At 46.2% G+C, this 16,188-nt stretch overlaps 1 protein-coding gene across 1 annotated transcript in view; it reads right to left on the bottom strand.

The window, feature by feature from the left end:
- Nucleotides 1-1,392: 1,392 nt before the first annotated feature.
- KDELR1 (KDEL endoplasmic reticulum protein retention receptor 1) overlaps nucleotides 1,393-16,188 on the bottom strand; it is a 115,523-nt gene continuing 100,727 nt past the window's right edge. The window contains exon 5 of the mRNA XM_086930355.1: nucleotides 1,393-3,396. Coding sequence (XP_086786481.1) covers nucleotides 3,362-3,396 — 35 coding nt within the window. The 3' untranslated portion in view covers nucleotides 1,393-3,361. The remainder of the gene's footprint in view (nucleotides 3,397-16,188) is intronic.

Genomic DNA, 16,188 nt, shown 5'->3' with positions numbered 1-16,188 from the left:
GGACTGTTCTCCTAGCAAGTCTATATTGTCCCTTGTTTCTATCCTATGATGGTTCGCATGCCCATCCTGTGAGGCTCTGTTATATAATGTTATCATGGATTTATATGATGTGTAAATCAGTGCTTGAAATGGAAAAATAGAAGTGTAGGTACTCTGCACCAGATTACCTGCTTGTTTCTGGGAAGTGCAGGTACTCTCCAATCAAAAGCATTGCATTTCTCTTCAGAAGTGCTGGTAATCTCCCGCTCAAAATAAAAAAGTTCTGTGTATAGTGGATATTATCTTTGGTTTCAGAAGATTTTGTAACCTTCTGTTAATGCATGTTGTCTTTATAGCACTTGCACTTTATCTAACCCGGTTGACCTGTGGAATCATGGTGGGCATGTACGTATTGTGTTGGGGCGCAAGAGTTAGTATGCCGGGTGAGGCGGTTGTCGAGGAGATTCATGCTGCTGTATTTTAAACTTTTTAATTTCTTTTGTGTTTTTTATTCTGTAATTGAATAGGCCTAGTGATGATTTTTGTATGATGTATTTTCCTGTTTTATACTACTTAATGGTCTTTGTGACCGCAATAAAGTATTATGACTGACTGATGCTGAAGGTAAAAATGTCATCTTTTCTCAGCATATCGGATTATAAATCCAAATTTCAATATGCAGTTATGGTACAAATATTTGTATATTGCAAATAAAAAATAACACCGTACTGATTTACAGCAAGTCACCAAATTGTTTTAGTAATTATTACAAAACATTTTAATAAGAAATGGATCTTTTCCGACCCCCTTATAACTTTTGACCAACCAGCACAAATTATTTCAGGATTACATTTGCGTGTGTAACGTACCATTTATTTTATTTTGCAACATTTCTTGCAGATTTATCAAAAGGGGCCAACGAGACAAAAAGGGTCGCCTCCCCCATCAGCTGCCGGGTGCCTATCGCCGATTCTACTACAAAGCTTACAATTGGTCTTACAGTCCGAAACTTTGGCCAAGAACGCTACTCAAATACTATGACCAATCGTTGCAGTTCTTTTTATAGTGTTTCGCAAAATATAAAATATCATCATGAACACGAACTTGGGTTGGGGGAGGGGGTAAAGCACGAATTCATATTCACTGTACTCCCTCATCCACCAGGGACCAAGATCCGCCCCCAATTTCCCCACAATCTGCCAACCCCAAACACCTCTAATGCATATCACATTGATATTCTCTGTTCTTATTGTAAACGCCCTGCTGCAAGTCATAGCTCTGAAGGGACAGCGGATGTCGCCCCTCCCTTAAAGTGGACGCTGAAGAAGCAAAACAAATAAAAATATGAAACGAGACAGAACACACAATAACTATTACCATACACACAGGGACAACACGCCACCACAGATGAGCTACATTGTCAAACCACTATTTTATTAGCAACACGTTTCAAAGGCACTTGGTAAAAAACAAAAATAAAAAGTTGTTTTCCCCCAGTTTATTTAAAGTGAACAAGGAACTTAACCACCAATTTATATACAACGAATATACTTAATAAAGTGTACCAGACCCTTTTTCACCAGGTAAAATAAAGTCCACAAAACCTACATCCACCTCCAACAGTTTCTGATTGCTCAGATTTATTGTTAAAGCAGCAGCGCCTCTTAGCGAAAATGTTCGTTTTTGCAGACACACTAGCACCGAATATTATATGCATCTGAAGTGGTTGTATTTACACAAGAGAAAATACAAAAAAAAAACTCTTGGAGCAGGTGTGCAAACTAATGTGCGATAGGATACAGCAGTAACAGCAGAAAAGATGACGATCTCGTGACTCGTTACAGGTCTCATACCTGTGGTAAAAATCAGCGCGCCAGGGATTGTGGGGTGGGGAGGGGAGGGGAGGGTACCAATCTCGGTAATCACAGTGGGGCACCACCATCAATTACTTTGCAACCAAGATGGTTTCCTTCTATATCTATTAAAATGTACAATCGGCGCTCTAGTCTTTTCTTGCTATCACTGTAAATGCTTCCGTTTGTTCCTGCGCCATTCTAGGGTGCACTGACACTTCTGCAAACAGGTATTCCTAAAACCGGCAACGACACAATCACACAGAGTAAATCAGTGCCACAGTCATCCTGAAAGAAAGACCAGGATTTAATACGCTGTGTCCGAGGAAGAACAGCTGATCAACAATAAAGACAAAAATTCGAGTGTGCTCTACCCCACTACAAAAAGCCCAGGACTTGCTTTTTAGTGGTACAAACATACATTCCCATTAGCATCTCAGACACACTATGGAAGCACCCTTCTTATTTCTACCTCCACTAACACTCTGAAATGTGCCCAGAGCTGCTCTCCTCTGCCCAGGGTGCCCTGAAGCCACAGCCGCGTCACTGCATTCCATGTCTGTCACTAGTGCTCATCTCATACTTCTGACTGAGCTCTGGCCCCAACCCTGCAGAGAAACACACTTGCCTGTCTGGACTCCAGTGACCAGCCTCTGTCAACAAGACACTGGATGTGTAAATCACCCAGCCTCAAAGACCAATCTGTACTCTCGGCCATGACCCCCGGGGGACAAAAAGTCCCGCCCTCCCTAAGCTTTCGAACCCGTCTGATGCACACAGACAATCTCCCCTATACTGTGGTTCATCAGTGCTCCTCACAAACAAAGAGCAGAACTCAAAAAAGTACTCCTCGACTAAACCAAAGCCTTAAAATAAAGTTATAAAAAGTGTCCCGCGCCGACAGCAGCGATCCCTAGCACGTAAAGGACTGCACGGCGCTGATGACCCCCAAGAGGTCACTTAACGTTTTACCTCCAGGAAGAAATCTATCTTTAAAAGATCTGTCTGAAATCGCAGTAGCTTTAGGGCAGTTCTTCCGATTCATGTTTGTCGTGATGCGGTGATGGGCCGAGGACCTGCGACAAGCCCAGCTCCATTTTCGGTTTCTTATGGTACTGTCCAGAAATGCTTTACATAGTCAGTGTAATAAGAAAACTGGCAGAGGGAAGATGGAATTTGGACGCAGACTACCCACTTAACAGAAAAAGAACATTTTGAGAGGCTCTAAAAAGTAAGTAACAAAAGCTACCCGTCCCACCCCACCCACTCACCCACCCCTGTTCTCATTCATCTGGGGACCCATGGCCTGGACACACTCCCGGCTGCATATTGTTCTTGCCCGTGCTGGCTTCCTTGTTCACACACACAGCCACCAGCGACTCATTGAGGCGGTGGAGCCGGCCCGAGGGACCCGGGAGGCTGGTCTTGAAGTGCGCCTTTGTCTAGATTTTTGTAGTAAAATATCTTTCCGCTTTTTGGAAACTTGAGGCGGTTGGAGTGTTGCGAGAGGAGGCGGAGTGTCGACGGTCTTACGCAGGTAGACTGAGCTTCTTGCCTTTGAGAACTGCAGAGGAAGAAAATGGGCAAGACAATGTTAGGTCACTCACCTAAAACAAGATATGCAGACATCGGGTCATTCAGAGGTCAGCTGTGAATATGTGATTCAAATTCATGCTCATGTGGCAGCATTTATCAAACAGAAGCTGGGAGTATAATAACCTCAGCCAGCTTTCTAATGTACGACTGGATTATTCACCAACTCATTAACATTACAAGTATCTGACATAATTGTTGCCAATAACAATAGACATTGGCAAAGAATCAACGCGTATTGCCTTACCAACACTTGACACTGGTCTGTCGCTGCCTTATCGGAGTTCTTAATGAATTAAGGGACCTGTCTCAACACATTTCAGACTGACGTGCACTTAAACTATCAACAACCAAAGGACCCAGAAAGCAAACCAGTATACCCTCATCCAAAGCCTCCAACAATGTAACCCAACTGCAACCACCTGGAGCTCTCCAGAGACCAATTCACACGGCTAGCATCCAAAGTCTATCAAACAGCAAACCATCAGCCGAATCCCCCATTAGAACCATCCACACACACCGTCACTTGCAAACACCAATGAGGAACCATCCACATTACCAACAGACAAAGCTCTCCGGAGTAGCATCCACACTATCATCACTCAGAGCCTCCCAAGAAAATGTGTTGAAATGTGACCCCTTTTTAGATGCTCACTGCCAATTTCCCATGTTTTTTTAGGATTCACCTGCTGGTATTCTAGAATTCAAACACTGGGAAACTTATCTAGTGCCCAGTGTGTGTGATTTAAGCCCTAACAAATCGACATTGGCTTAAAACTGGATTGGCACATTTACCTTTCATACAAGGCCATGGGATATGGAGCAGATATATACACCCATACCATGGAAAGTTAAATGACACTTGTGGACTGCAGCACCTATGGTGCCATCAACTACAATGGACTTGAAAACACAGCTTCAGGCCACACTGTGCAGTCGAACAGCAGCATGAACCCTGCTGCACAGACCTACCAGAAACAACCACTGACCGGTAGAAAACCCAACTTTAACTATTATATGTCACCCCTAAGGGCACCTCGCAGCGAATAAGGTATTTATTTATTTATTTTGAAAGTTTTATATAGCGCGAACAAGATCTTTGCAGATATCAGAGCGCTTTACATAGAATGGGTACATGAGGGAGCATAGTCAGACAGATACATCAATAGATCAAACAGTACAAATAAGTGGCTGCAAAGCCAGTCATGTGAGTAATAAAAACAATAATACAAATATTCAGAGGGGTCAAACATGTAGTATAGGTCGATGCAGAGTATTAACAGAGTTCGAGATAATAGTTTAAGTGTATTTAGCCATGAGGATAGCTTTTACTTCATTTTTAAAGAGAGTAGTGGAAGAGATAAGCCTGGTTTCGGGAGGGAGTGAATTCCAGATACTAGGCGCCATTCCTGAGAAGGAGCGCTTATATGTTTTTTCCTTCCAGAATCTTCGAGGTTTCAGCAGAAGATTGTTTGTGCCTCTGGTGTTTCTAGCTCCGCCAGAGATTGTCAGCTTCTGAGCGAGGTAGCCGGGTGAGTTTAGGTGAACCGCCTTGTGTGTCATGCAGGCGATTTTCAGATGTATTCTGGCTTCAAAGGGCAGCCAGTTCAGGGATTTCAAGTCCGGGGTAATATGGGAGTGCTTTTTTGACCCAGTGATGAGTCTCGCTGCAGCGTTTAGAGAAGCTCTTAGGGGTGCGGTTGTAGTTAGGGGAAGTCCGCAGAGGGCGGTGCTGCCGTATTCTATTTGAGGGATGACTAGTGCTTGTACTGCGGTTTGGAAGTCTTTGGCTGGGAGGAAGGGTTTAAGTTTCCTCAGAGTATTGATTTGGAAGTTCGCTCCCTTTGTTGCCTTGCTGATATGTTGCTGCATGTTGAGATTGGTGTCGAGTGTTATGCCTAAAGATTTTGCTGAGTCCACGATGGTGGGTTGGACATTGAGTGCGGTTAGGTGTTTAAGCCAAGTTTGAGTTGTGGAGATCTTCGCTGGAGGTGAGATCAGAAGGAACTCTGTTTTCAGGGCATTGAGTTTGAGATGATTATCGGCAAGCCAGGATTGGGTGCCTCTGATCGTTGAGTTCAGGAGCAGGATGTCTTTGGGGGATTGTAGTTTGAGATAAAGTTGGGTGTCATCGGCGTACATGTGAAAATGTACATTGGATGCTTGTAGCAAGGTGGTCAGAGGCTCCATAACTAGGTTGAACAGTGTTGGGGATAGAGAGGATCCTAGGGGGACGCCTATCGTTACAGGTATTGGCGAGGACATCAGGTTGTTGCTCTTGAATTTCTGCGACCTGTTGTGAAGGAAGTAAACCACTTGAGAACAGTTCCAGATAAACGCATTCTTGTGTTTAGTAGTTCTAGTAAATTCTCATGTTTAACGGTGTTGAATGCTGAAGAGAGATCAAGAAGGATGAGGAGGCATGTGTCGTTTTGGTCTAGCATTTGAAGTGCGTCGTCAATTATGTGAGTCATAGCAGTTTCTGTACTGTGTCCTGCTCGGAAGCCTGACTGGTGGGGGTTGAGGAGATCAAATTGTTCAATGTGTTTAGTCAATTGTAGTTGTGCGCATTTTTCCAGCAGTTTGGCGAGAGTGGGAATATTGGTAATGGGACGGTAATTGTTGAGATCAGAGGGGTCAGCTGTAGGTTTCTTTAGCAGAGGTGTGACTTGTCCAACTTTGAGGGAGTCCGGTATGCTTCCTTGTTGGAGAGAGCTGTGGAACGATCACAATGATGCGGTGCTAAAAGGTCTGAAGAATTTCCTTAACGCCCTTGACCTCACTCAAATTTGCAACAGTCCAACACACGAGAAAGGCTCTATCCTCGACCTTATCATCTCCAAAGAGGCCTCTATCAAACTCGAATCTATCCAACCCTGTGACTGGTCAGACCATCATATGATCACATTCTTCATCAATGAAAAAGTTAAATTTAACCCTGTTCAATCCGCCAGGCCCAACGTCTGGAAAAGAGACATGAAAAAACTAAACTCAAACTCTCTGCCCCCCAACAGCTGCAACTTACTGCTTCCTCCTATTGGCGTTAAGGACGTCCAATCCTTGTCTGATCACTATCTTAACACTATGACCGCAATAATCAATGAAGTCACACCCTTGCAGCTAAAAAAAGCCTCCGCAAAAATTTCCAATCCCTGGTACGACGGGAGTCTCAATGACGATAGACGCGCCATGCGAATGGCAGAGCGCACCTGGAGATCAGCTCCCTCTGCACTGAACCTAAAAACCCTGAAGAAAAAGAGAAATGCCTACTTCAGGAAAATAAAACGCTCAAAATCAGACTTCTTCAGCCGTCAGCTCGACCAAGCCAAAAATCGTCCGAGAAAGCTGTTTGAGCTTATCCGAACACAATCCAAAGAACAACCCCAACCTCTCAACACTATGTGCGAAGCTCCCTCCTGCGAAGACTTCACCTCTTTCTTTAACCAAAAAACTGACAACATAAAGAATGATCTCCTCATGGACGCAAGCCTCTATCCCAAACCCCACTGCATAGCACCCACTAAACCAAAAAACAATGCCACTTGGTCAATCTTTGTCACCTACACGGAAGAAGAAATTGGCAGACTGCTCGGTACTCTGAAACCATCCAATCACCTCACGGACCCCCTTCCTGCTAACGCTGTCAAAGTCCTTACCCCGTCGCTCCTTCCACTCTGGACTAAAATCATTAGCAGCTCACTTCAACAAGGGACCATTCCCGACTCCCTCAAAGTTGGACAAGTCACACCTTTGCTAAAGAAACCTACAGCCGACCCCTCTGACCTAAACAACTACCGTCCCATTACCAACATTCCGACTCTTGCCAAACTGCTGGAAAAATGCGCACAAATACAATTGACTAAACACATTACTCAGTTTGATCTCCTCAACTCTCATCAATCAGGCTTCCGAGCACAATCAGGCTTCCGAGCAAATCACAGTACTTTAAACTGCTATGACTCACATAATTGACGACGCCCTTCAAATCCTAGATCATAACGATACCTGCCTCCTCATCCTCCTTGATCTCTCCTCCGCATTTGACACCGTCAAACATGAGAATTTACTCGAACTATTAAACACAAGAATGGGCCTATCTGGAACTGTGTTCAAATGGTTCACGTCCTTTCTGCATAACAGATCGCAGAAATTCAAGAGCAACAACTTGATGTCTGCGCCAAGACCTATATCGCTAGGCGTACCACAAGGATCCTCCCTATCCCCAACTTTGTTCAACCTAGTTATGGAACCTCTCACCACCTTGCTACAAGAATCCAATGTACACTTCCACATGTATGCTGATGACACCCAACTTTATCTCAAACTACAATCACCCAAAGACATCACGCTCTTGAACTCAACGATCAGAAGCACCCAATCCTGGCTGGCCGCTAATCATCTCAAACTCAATGCCCTTAAAACAGAGTTCCTTCTGATCTCACCTCCCGCGAAGATCACTACCGCACAAATGTGGCTTAAACACCTAACGGCACTCAATGTTCAACCCACCATCGTGGACTCAGCAAAATCTTTGGGCATAACACTTGACACCAATCTCAGCATGCAGGAACACATCAACAAAGAAACTAAGGGAGCGAACTACCAAATCAACACCCTTAGGAAACTTAAACCCTTCCTTCCAGCCAAAGACTTTCAAACTGCGGTACAATCACTAGTCATACCTCGAATAGAATACGGCAGCACCGCCCTCTGCGGTCTCCCCCTAGCTACTACGGCACCCATAAGAGCCTCTTTAAACGCCGCAGCGAGACTTATCACTGGATCAAAAAAACACTCACACATTTCCCCTGACTTCAAATCCCTGAACTGGCTGCCTTTTGAAGCCAGAATACACCTGAAAATCGCTTGTTTGACGCACAAGGCTGTCCACCTGAGCTCACCTAGATACCTCGCTCAGAAGCCGACTATTTCTGGAGGCTCCAGAAACACTAGAGGCACAAACAATCTTTTGCTAAAGCCTAAAAGATTCCGCAAGGAAAAAAACCTATGAACGCTCTTTCTCAGGAATGGCTCCCAGGATTTGGAACTCACTCCCCCCTGAAACCAGGCTCATCCCCTCTACCATACTTTTCAAGAAAGAAGTAAAAGCGATCCTCATGGCTAAATACACTTGAACCACTACTGGGGATCAACTTCAAAGACTCGATACTGATCTGTACTACTTGTTCGAACCCTTTGCATTTTTGTATGACTTTGAAATTGACTTACTTGATTGTTTATGATATCACTACACTGTACTTTTAACACTATTGATGTATCTGTGTATATATGCTCCCCTCCTCTGTAAAGCGCTCTGATATCTGCGAAGATCTTGTTCGCGCTATATAAAACTTTCAAAATAAATAAATAAATAAATAGTCCAGAGAGGGAGAAGCAAAGGGGGAAAGTCTTTTACTGCGGTAGCAGGAAGGGGGTCCGTGAGGTGATTGGATGGTTTCAGGGTGCTGAGCAGTTTGCCAAAGGTTGACCATGTAGCATTGTTTTTTGGTTCAGTGGGTGCTAAGCACTGGGGTTTGGAGTAAAGGCTCGCGTCAATGAGGAGATCGCTCTTTATGTTGTCAGTTTTTTGGATAAAGAAAGCAGCGAAGTCTTCACAGGAGGGTGCTTCACGAATAGTGTTGAGTGGTTGGGGTTGGTCCTTGGATTGTGATCTGATTAGCTCAAACAGTTTTCTCGGGCGGTTTTTTGCTTGGTCGAGCTGGAGGCTGAAGAAATCTGATTTGGAGCGTTTTATTTTCCTGAAATAGGCGTTTCTCTTTTCCTTCAGAGCTTTTAGGTGCAATGCAGAGGGAGCTGATCTCCAGGTGCGCTCTGCCATTCGCATGTCTCGTCTATCTTCATTGAGACTCCCGTCGTACCATGGATTGGAGATTTTAGTAGAGACTCTTTTTAGCTGCAAAGGCGCAGCCTCGTTAATTATTGAAGTCATAGCGTTGAGATAGTGGTCAGTCAGGGTTTGAACGTCCGTAGCGCCTGTCGGTGGGAGTAGGAGATTGCGACTGTTAGGGGGCAAAGAGCCTGGGTTGAGTTTTTTCATGCCTCTTTTCCAGACTTTGGGCTTGGAGAATTGAGCCGGGTTAACTTTGACTTTTTCATTGATGAAGAATGTGACGATATGATGATCTGACCAGTCACAGGGTTGGATGGACTCGAGTTGGATAGAGTCCTCTTTGGAGATGATCAGGTCGAGGATAGAGCCTTTCTCGTGGGTCGGGCTATCGCATATTTAGGTGAGGTTAAGGGCATCGAGGACATTTTTAAGACTATTTACCACCGCGTCATTGTGATCGTTCCAGTGGAGGTTGAAGTCACCAAGGTATATTTGGGTGAGCTGCCGTCTGGAATTGGTTGAGATCATATCCATGATTTGTTGGGAAAAGGTGTGGTTGTCCCATGGTGGGTGGTAAATGCTGTGTAGAGAGCATATAGGTTTGCCCTCACTAATAATGTCGAGGCAGATGTATTCCCAGGATGTTGGGGATGGGAGGGAGTTGGTATTGACTTTCAGAACGGAGAGGTTGTTCCTGTAGATGCATGCGATTCCAACACCTATTTTGCCTGATCTGTCGAGCCTGATGATGTGGTAGTTGGGAGGAACCAGAATGTCCATTATAGGTGATGAAGATTCAGATAGCCAGGTTTCGGTCAGGATGATTACGTCAAGGTCCAGCGATAAGAGGAGATCAGCAATGGCGGCGGAATGTTTCGAGGCCGATCTGCAGTTGAGGAGAGTGCATTTGAGACGGGGTGTGTTGAGGGTGGTAGAGGGTTCTAGAGAGAGAGAGAGGGACTTTTCTAAGGTTATTGGGGATGGAGAATCTGCTGTTTAGTGTGGGGGGTCTAAGGGGATTTGAGTGTATCGTGGGAATGGTGAGGTGCGCAGTGGTTGTGTGGTTTTGGGGGGCTGGGTCATAGGAGCGGAGAAGGGTGAGTGTGTCGAGGTCAGAAGTGGGGCTGTGGGTGCGACGAGGGCGGTTGTTGCGATTGCGAGCTGGGATTGAGGTCCGGTGTGGGGAGAGTTGAGTGTGAGAGTTAATCGGAAGGGTGGGGGACAAGTTGGGCGGGGAGGTGTAGTTGTGAGAGGAGTTGCAGGGGCGACGAGGGGGACGAGGGTGGTTGCTGCGAATATGAGCAGGGATTGACGCCCGGTGTGGGGCGTGTTGAGTGAGGGAGTCAGCAGGAGGGGTAGGGGACAAGTTGGGAGGGGAGGTGGGAGTGGGTGAGGGGTGTATGGGGTGGGAGGAGAGTAGTTCTTTGATGGTGTGTATGTCTTCTTTGATCTGATTGAGGGTGACCATGATGTTGTCCATCGTGGGGTAGGTGGTGGAGGTGGGGGTGACAGTCAGAGGTGAATGACTGACCAGGGAATTTGTGTGCAGGTGGGAGAGTGGGCTGGTGTTCGAGCAGGGCTGCGTTGTGTTAGTGTACGGGATGATGTTAGGGAGGAGAGAGGTTTTGGGCGGGAGGGGTGTGGATGAGGTAGGGAGGAGGTTGGTGGTATGAGTGAGGGCATTGATGGTAGGCGGGGGGATCAAGGTGTAGGTTGGGAGACTTATAATAGTGGTGGGGGTGCAGGAAGGGTAATGGGGGCTGAGAGTGGGAGGGGAAATGGGGTTGGAGATGGTCCTGTTGTGAGGAGGGGGGAGTTAAATTGAGAGAGGAGGTTTGTTCTGCGTAGTTAGTTAGAGGGTAATGGGGACTGAGAATGGGGGGGATAGAGAGAGGGATTTGTCGATGTGCGTGTCATTCTGGTGCTGAGCTAGGTTAGGTGTGTTGTGGGTGGGAGCTGTGCTGTCAGGGGTGAGAGGAGTGTTAATGACAGCTGTAGGTGTGAGAGGAGTGATGATGGTATGTGTGGAGGTCCGAGGGTTGGTAGAAGGGGTGGGAGTGTGAGTGGTGTATGAGGGAGAGTGACCTGTGTCTGTGTTTGAGGCGTGTGTGGCAACTGCCTGGTGCTGAACTGGGATAGAGGGGTTGTGGGTGGGAGATGAAAGGTCAGGGGTGGTAGGTGTGTCCCTGATTGAGGAGTATGTAGTAGCTAACTGGCGCTGAAATAGGTTAGAAGGGTTGTGGGTGGTGGGAGCTGTGAGGTCATGGTTGGTGGGACTGGAGGAGATATGATTGTTGGTCCGTGAATTGGAGAGGTGCTCTTTGAAAGTGGGGAACAAGTTGTCTAGTAGTTCCAGGTTCCTGTCTGTGGATTGAGATAGGACAATCCCGTTATTGTAAATAGTGATGGTGGCTCTGCCTGGAAAGAGTTGGGATGGTGTGATGGAGAGAGTTAGGCTGTGCGCGGATTTCCTGGTGGAGGAAATGGTGAGTAAGGAGAGGAACGCTTTTCTCCATTGGGCTCTGCGTGTGGTGTGGAAGATGATATCGGTGTTCATGGATCCGTTGACCGGTGAGAAGAAGGTGTCAGCGAAGGGGGTTTCAGGGTGTGACCTAAGGAAGTTGTGTTTAAAGCGTTTAGCGGCTTTTTTGGTGAGTGCCGGTGGGTAGTTGATTTTATATGTGTGATTGCCGATAGGATCCATGTTGGGGTGGTGGTTTAGGTGGGTGTGGGAGAATGCACTATAGTGGTACACATGTGCAGAAAAAGACATACATACAGTAAGATACAAAGTACAAAAGTGGCACTAGTGGTCAACCAGCATAACCCAAATAAAAGAGTGTGCAGAGAAACACATACAAACAGTAAGTTACACAATACACTAGTATTAGTGTACTAGTGGTCAACCAGCATAACCCAAGTATAAGAGTGTGCAGAAAAACAAATACATACAGTAAGTTACAAAGTACAAAAGTGGCAATAGTGATCAAACAGCATAACCAAGATATAAGAGTGTGCAGTAGAGCAAATACATAGAGTAAGTAACAAAGCGTAAAAGTGAAGTATAATACTCCAAATATAAGTATAGTACTAGGACAGGCTACCGATGCAAACAACAGGATACATGGATCAAAAGTGACCCTAGGGGGCAGAGGTGACACTAGTGAGTAACCAGAAATATATGAGGTAGCAGTCGGTGCATTACAGGATAGAGGAGTGAGAATGGATGCAGGTTGCAGAACTGTGCTGAGTAGTGCAGAATACAGTGGAAGTATATGATATATGAGGTAGCAGTCGGTGCATAGCAGGAGAGAAAAGTGGGAATGCGTGCAGGTTGCGGAAATGTGCAGAATAGTGCAGAGTGCAAGTGATAGTATACTACTGATAGAATATAAGAACAGAATACAAATGCAAACAACAATTTACATGAATCAAAAATCAAAAATCAAAAGTGACATTAGTCAGCAACCAAAAATATATGAGGTAGCAATCTGTGCATTACAAATGTTCAAAATCCAGGTAGAAGTATACTACTGCAATAGGCAGACATTCTTTTACAAGAAGGTGAAGATACAGAATGCAGTAGAAATATATGATATATGAGGTAGCAGTCTGTGCATAACAGGAGAGAAAAGTGGGAATGGGTGCAGGTTGAGGAAATGTGCAGAATAGTGCAGAGTGCAAGTGATAGTATACTACTGATATAAGAACAGAATACAAATGCAAACAACAATTCACATGAATCAAAAATCAAAAGTGACAATAGTTAGCAACCAAAATATATGAGGTAGCAATCTGTGCATTACAAATGTTCAAAATACAGGTAGAAGTATAATACTGCAAAAATAGGCAGACATTCTTTCACAAGGCAAAAATCAAAAGTGACATTAGTTAGCAACCAAAATATATGAGGTAGTAATCTGTGCGTTACAAATGTTCAAAATACAGGTAGAAGTATGATACTGCAATAATAGGCAGACATTCTTTCACAAGTCAAAAATCAAAAGTGACATTAGTTAGCAACCAAAATATGTGAGGTAGCAATCTGTGCATTACAAATGTTCAAAATGCAGGTAGAAGTATAATACTGCAATAATAGGCAGACATTCTTTCACAAGAGGGTATAGATACATAGCTGAGCAAAGTATTTGGTAATTGAGATTAGTCTAAAATGCTAAGTTCTTAGTGTATGTTCAGATAAAGCTGAAGTTTGACCAGGATGGCCGCCCAAGAGAGAGACTAGTCAAAAATGGCCGCCAAATAGGTGAGATAGAGACAGTAGTCCTCTGTTTGTTGCTGTTGATTAGATAGCAGGGAAGAGCAATTTCCCTTCCCCTTCATGCAAGCCCCGTTTCTAGCTTGCTGGGAGGGAGCCTTATCTGAAGTTGTTGAGGAGCCTTGTGGGCACCTAGAGGTACAGGGGGGATTTATTGCTTTAGCTTAAGGTCCCTGCCTTTTTGAACAAAGGAGTTTTAACAAAGGAGTTTAGAACCACAGAGTTTTAAAAAGCGTGCAATCGATTAGGGTGCAATAAAGACCTTAGATGTGATTTCGGCTCAGCAGATACGCAGATATTAAAGTTGAAAGAAATGCAAACCTCGAGGCTTTTGTCAGAATTTGTGCATCGATTTCTGGCAGATTTCAGAGCAGGAAGGGCAGTTGAGGCTAGACTTCGTGCCCCTCTGGTGTAACATTGATGTTTGCCAGTGCTTGCAGGTCCACTCCCAGGGACATGGTAACAGCAAGGGGTGTGAATCCTCGGTGGTATGAAGGAAGCCTTGTTGGGATCCAGTTCCTGTAGGCCGGTGCAGATGGGGGCAACTCCGCACTTCTGAAATTCAGCACTTCTGCGGGCGCTGCTCTCCGGTCATCTGCTTTCCGGACATCCATGCAGCGCCCGACGATGCCAGTGTAGTGTAGTGCCGGAGGGGTCCGGGCCAGAGATCCGACCCATGCAGAGATCCGTTCCATGCAGCCCGGTGCCGGTGGCGGTGTAGGCGTACCGGCTGCCTCCGGTGATTAGAGCAGCTCTGCCCGGGATCTGTACGGAGGGGGTGACTCGGTCCCTCCTGTTCACAGGGTCACGGTCCCAGCCTCAGGGGGACGACCAGGGCCCCCGTCAGTACCTCCACGCAGCCGGGCGTTCGTCTCCTCCAGGCAGCCTGGCGTTCGTCCCAGCCCGGGTTATGGTCAGAGAGCGGGGTGACTCGATACTTCCTGCGCCGGTCCCAGCCTCCGGGGGGTCCCAGCCCGCGTTCTGGATAGAGAGGGGGGTGACTTGATTCTTCCTGCGCCAGTCCCAGCCTCCCGTCAGCGCCTCCAAGCAGCCGGGCGTTAGTCTCCTCCAGGCAGCCTGGCGTCCGTCCCAGCCCAGGTTCTGGGCAGAGAGGGGGTGACTCGATTCTTCCTGCGCCAGTCCCAGCCTCCTGTGGGGTGATCAGGGACCACAGTCAGTGCCACAACAGGTTCCGAGCAGCAAACGACCGGCCTAGGCTCCGTCGGTGGCCAGGGGTAGCCCGGTGTCAGGAGAGACGTGGGTGGCTCGTTCCTTTCCCGCTACGTGGAGATGAGGGACCCTCAAGGTGCTCCTGCTCTCGCTAGCCAGGTAAGGGTGATGTTGTTGAAGAATTCCTGTTACTCGCCGTCGTTACCTTGCTATAGATGCCGGAATGCTGGGTGCTAACAGGGATTAAGTCCACATATGGAATCCCAAGCACTCGGAGCTCTAACAAAGAGCTCCTACCAGGCGGCCATCTTGGTATATATAGGTAGGGTGCATATTATTTAAGAGTGGAACACACGTGACACTAGCAATGGCATGTTCCCCCAGTGACAAGGTCCGAAATGACATTGTCACTGTCCCGGCTGTAGGTGGCAGATAGGAAAAGTCAAAGTATAGATAACATACTTTAATCTATAACTTCTGCCCTGTACTGGCTACCAGCTCCACTGCCTGAAGAACATCTATTCAAAGATTTATCTTTATATTTAATGAAAATCCGATGTAATGGTGAAGTCAGAGTTTTATTCAATATATTGGAAATGTATCTGTTAGAAATGTATCTTTACCCTGCCTGAAGATGCAGGAGCCTAATTAGCATTCGCTCTCCGGTCACTTCCCAGCTGACATTTGGCCTGAATTAGGTGTAGAAACTGCTCCCAGAGCAGGAACAATTGCCTGGCAGCCGAGAGATGTTTTCTTCCCCTAGCAGGAAGATCAGGGGCCTTATTACAAACAGTGCCCCAGAGGTTCAACAGGCATGCAAGCCTGTTTTCTGTGCCTTCAGGGTACTACAGTATTACAAAAGAAGGTGCAGATGCTTGTGGACCCTCTTCTGTAATCCAGAAAGCACTGGTGCGGTCTTCACGGAGTGTTCGCTCATTAGCAAGGGGGCATGGTCCCATGCTAATTAAGGAAACATTCTGCCTCTGTGCCATATTATGGACATTGGTGCAGAGACCGCCAGGAGGTGCACCGACTGTGCCCCAAAGAGGTGGCACAGTCAGTGTACCCCAAGGACGACCTCTCCAAGGTGGAAAATTGGTCCCATGGACCACCCAGACGGACAAGTTACTTATCTTCGGTAACACCTTATCTGATAGAGGCAAGATCTAGCTGGAAATTCCTTGCATTTGAACTTCCAGGCATCGGGCTGGATGAAGAAGATGTATGATAACAGTACCTCTGCGCGCTGATAAGTGGCATCGGTTGACTCAGCATGACGCAGTAGTCATCGTGATGCCCGCATTGTCTATATAGGCACCACCTTGGCATGCTGATGTCAGTACTTTTCATAACTTTCCACACCAGAAGCGCACACCACCCATGATGTGACTGGCCATGGTGTGTTAAAAAACTAACTAGGGCCTTGAAAGGGATACAGCCTTGTCAAACTAATTTGCAGTGCGGGG

Source organism: Lissotriton vulgaris, chromosome 7 (assembly GCF_964263255.1).
Source record: "Lissotriton vulgaris chromosome 7, aLisVul1.2, whole genome shotgun sequence".
NCBI lineage: Eukaryota > Metazoa > Chordata > Amphibia > Caudata > Salamandridae > Lissotriton > Lissotriton vulgaris.
This window is presented reverse-complemented; position numbering and strand designations above follow the sequence as displayed.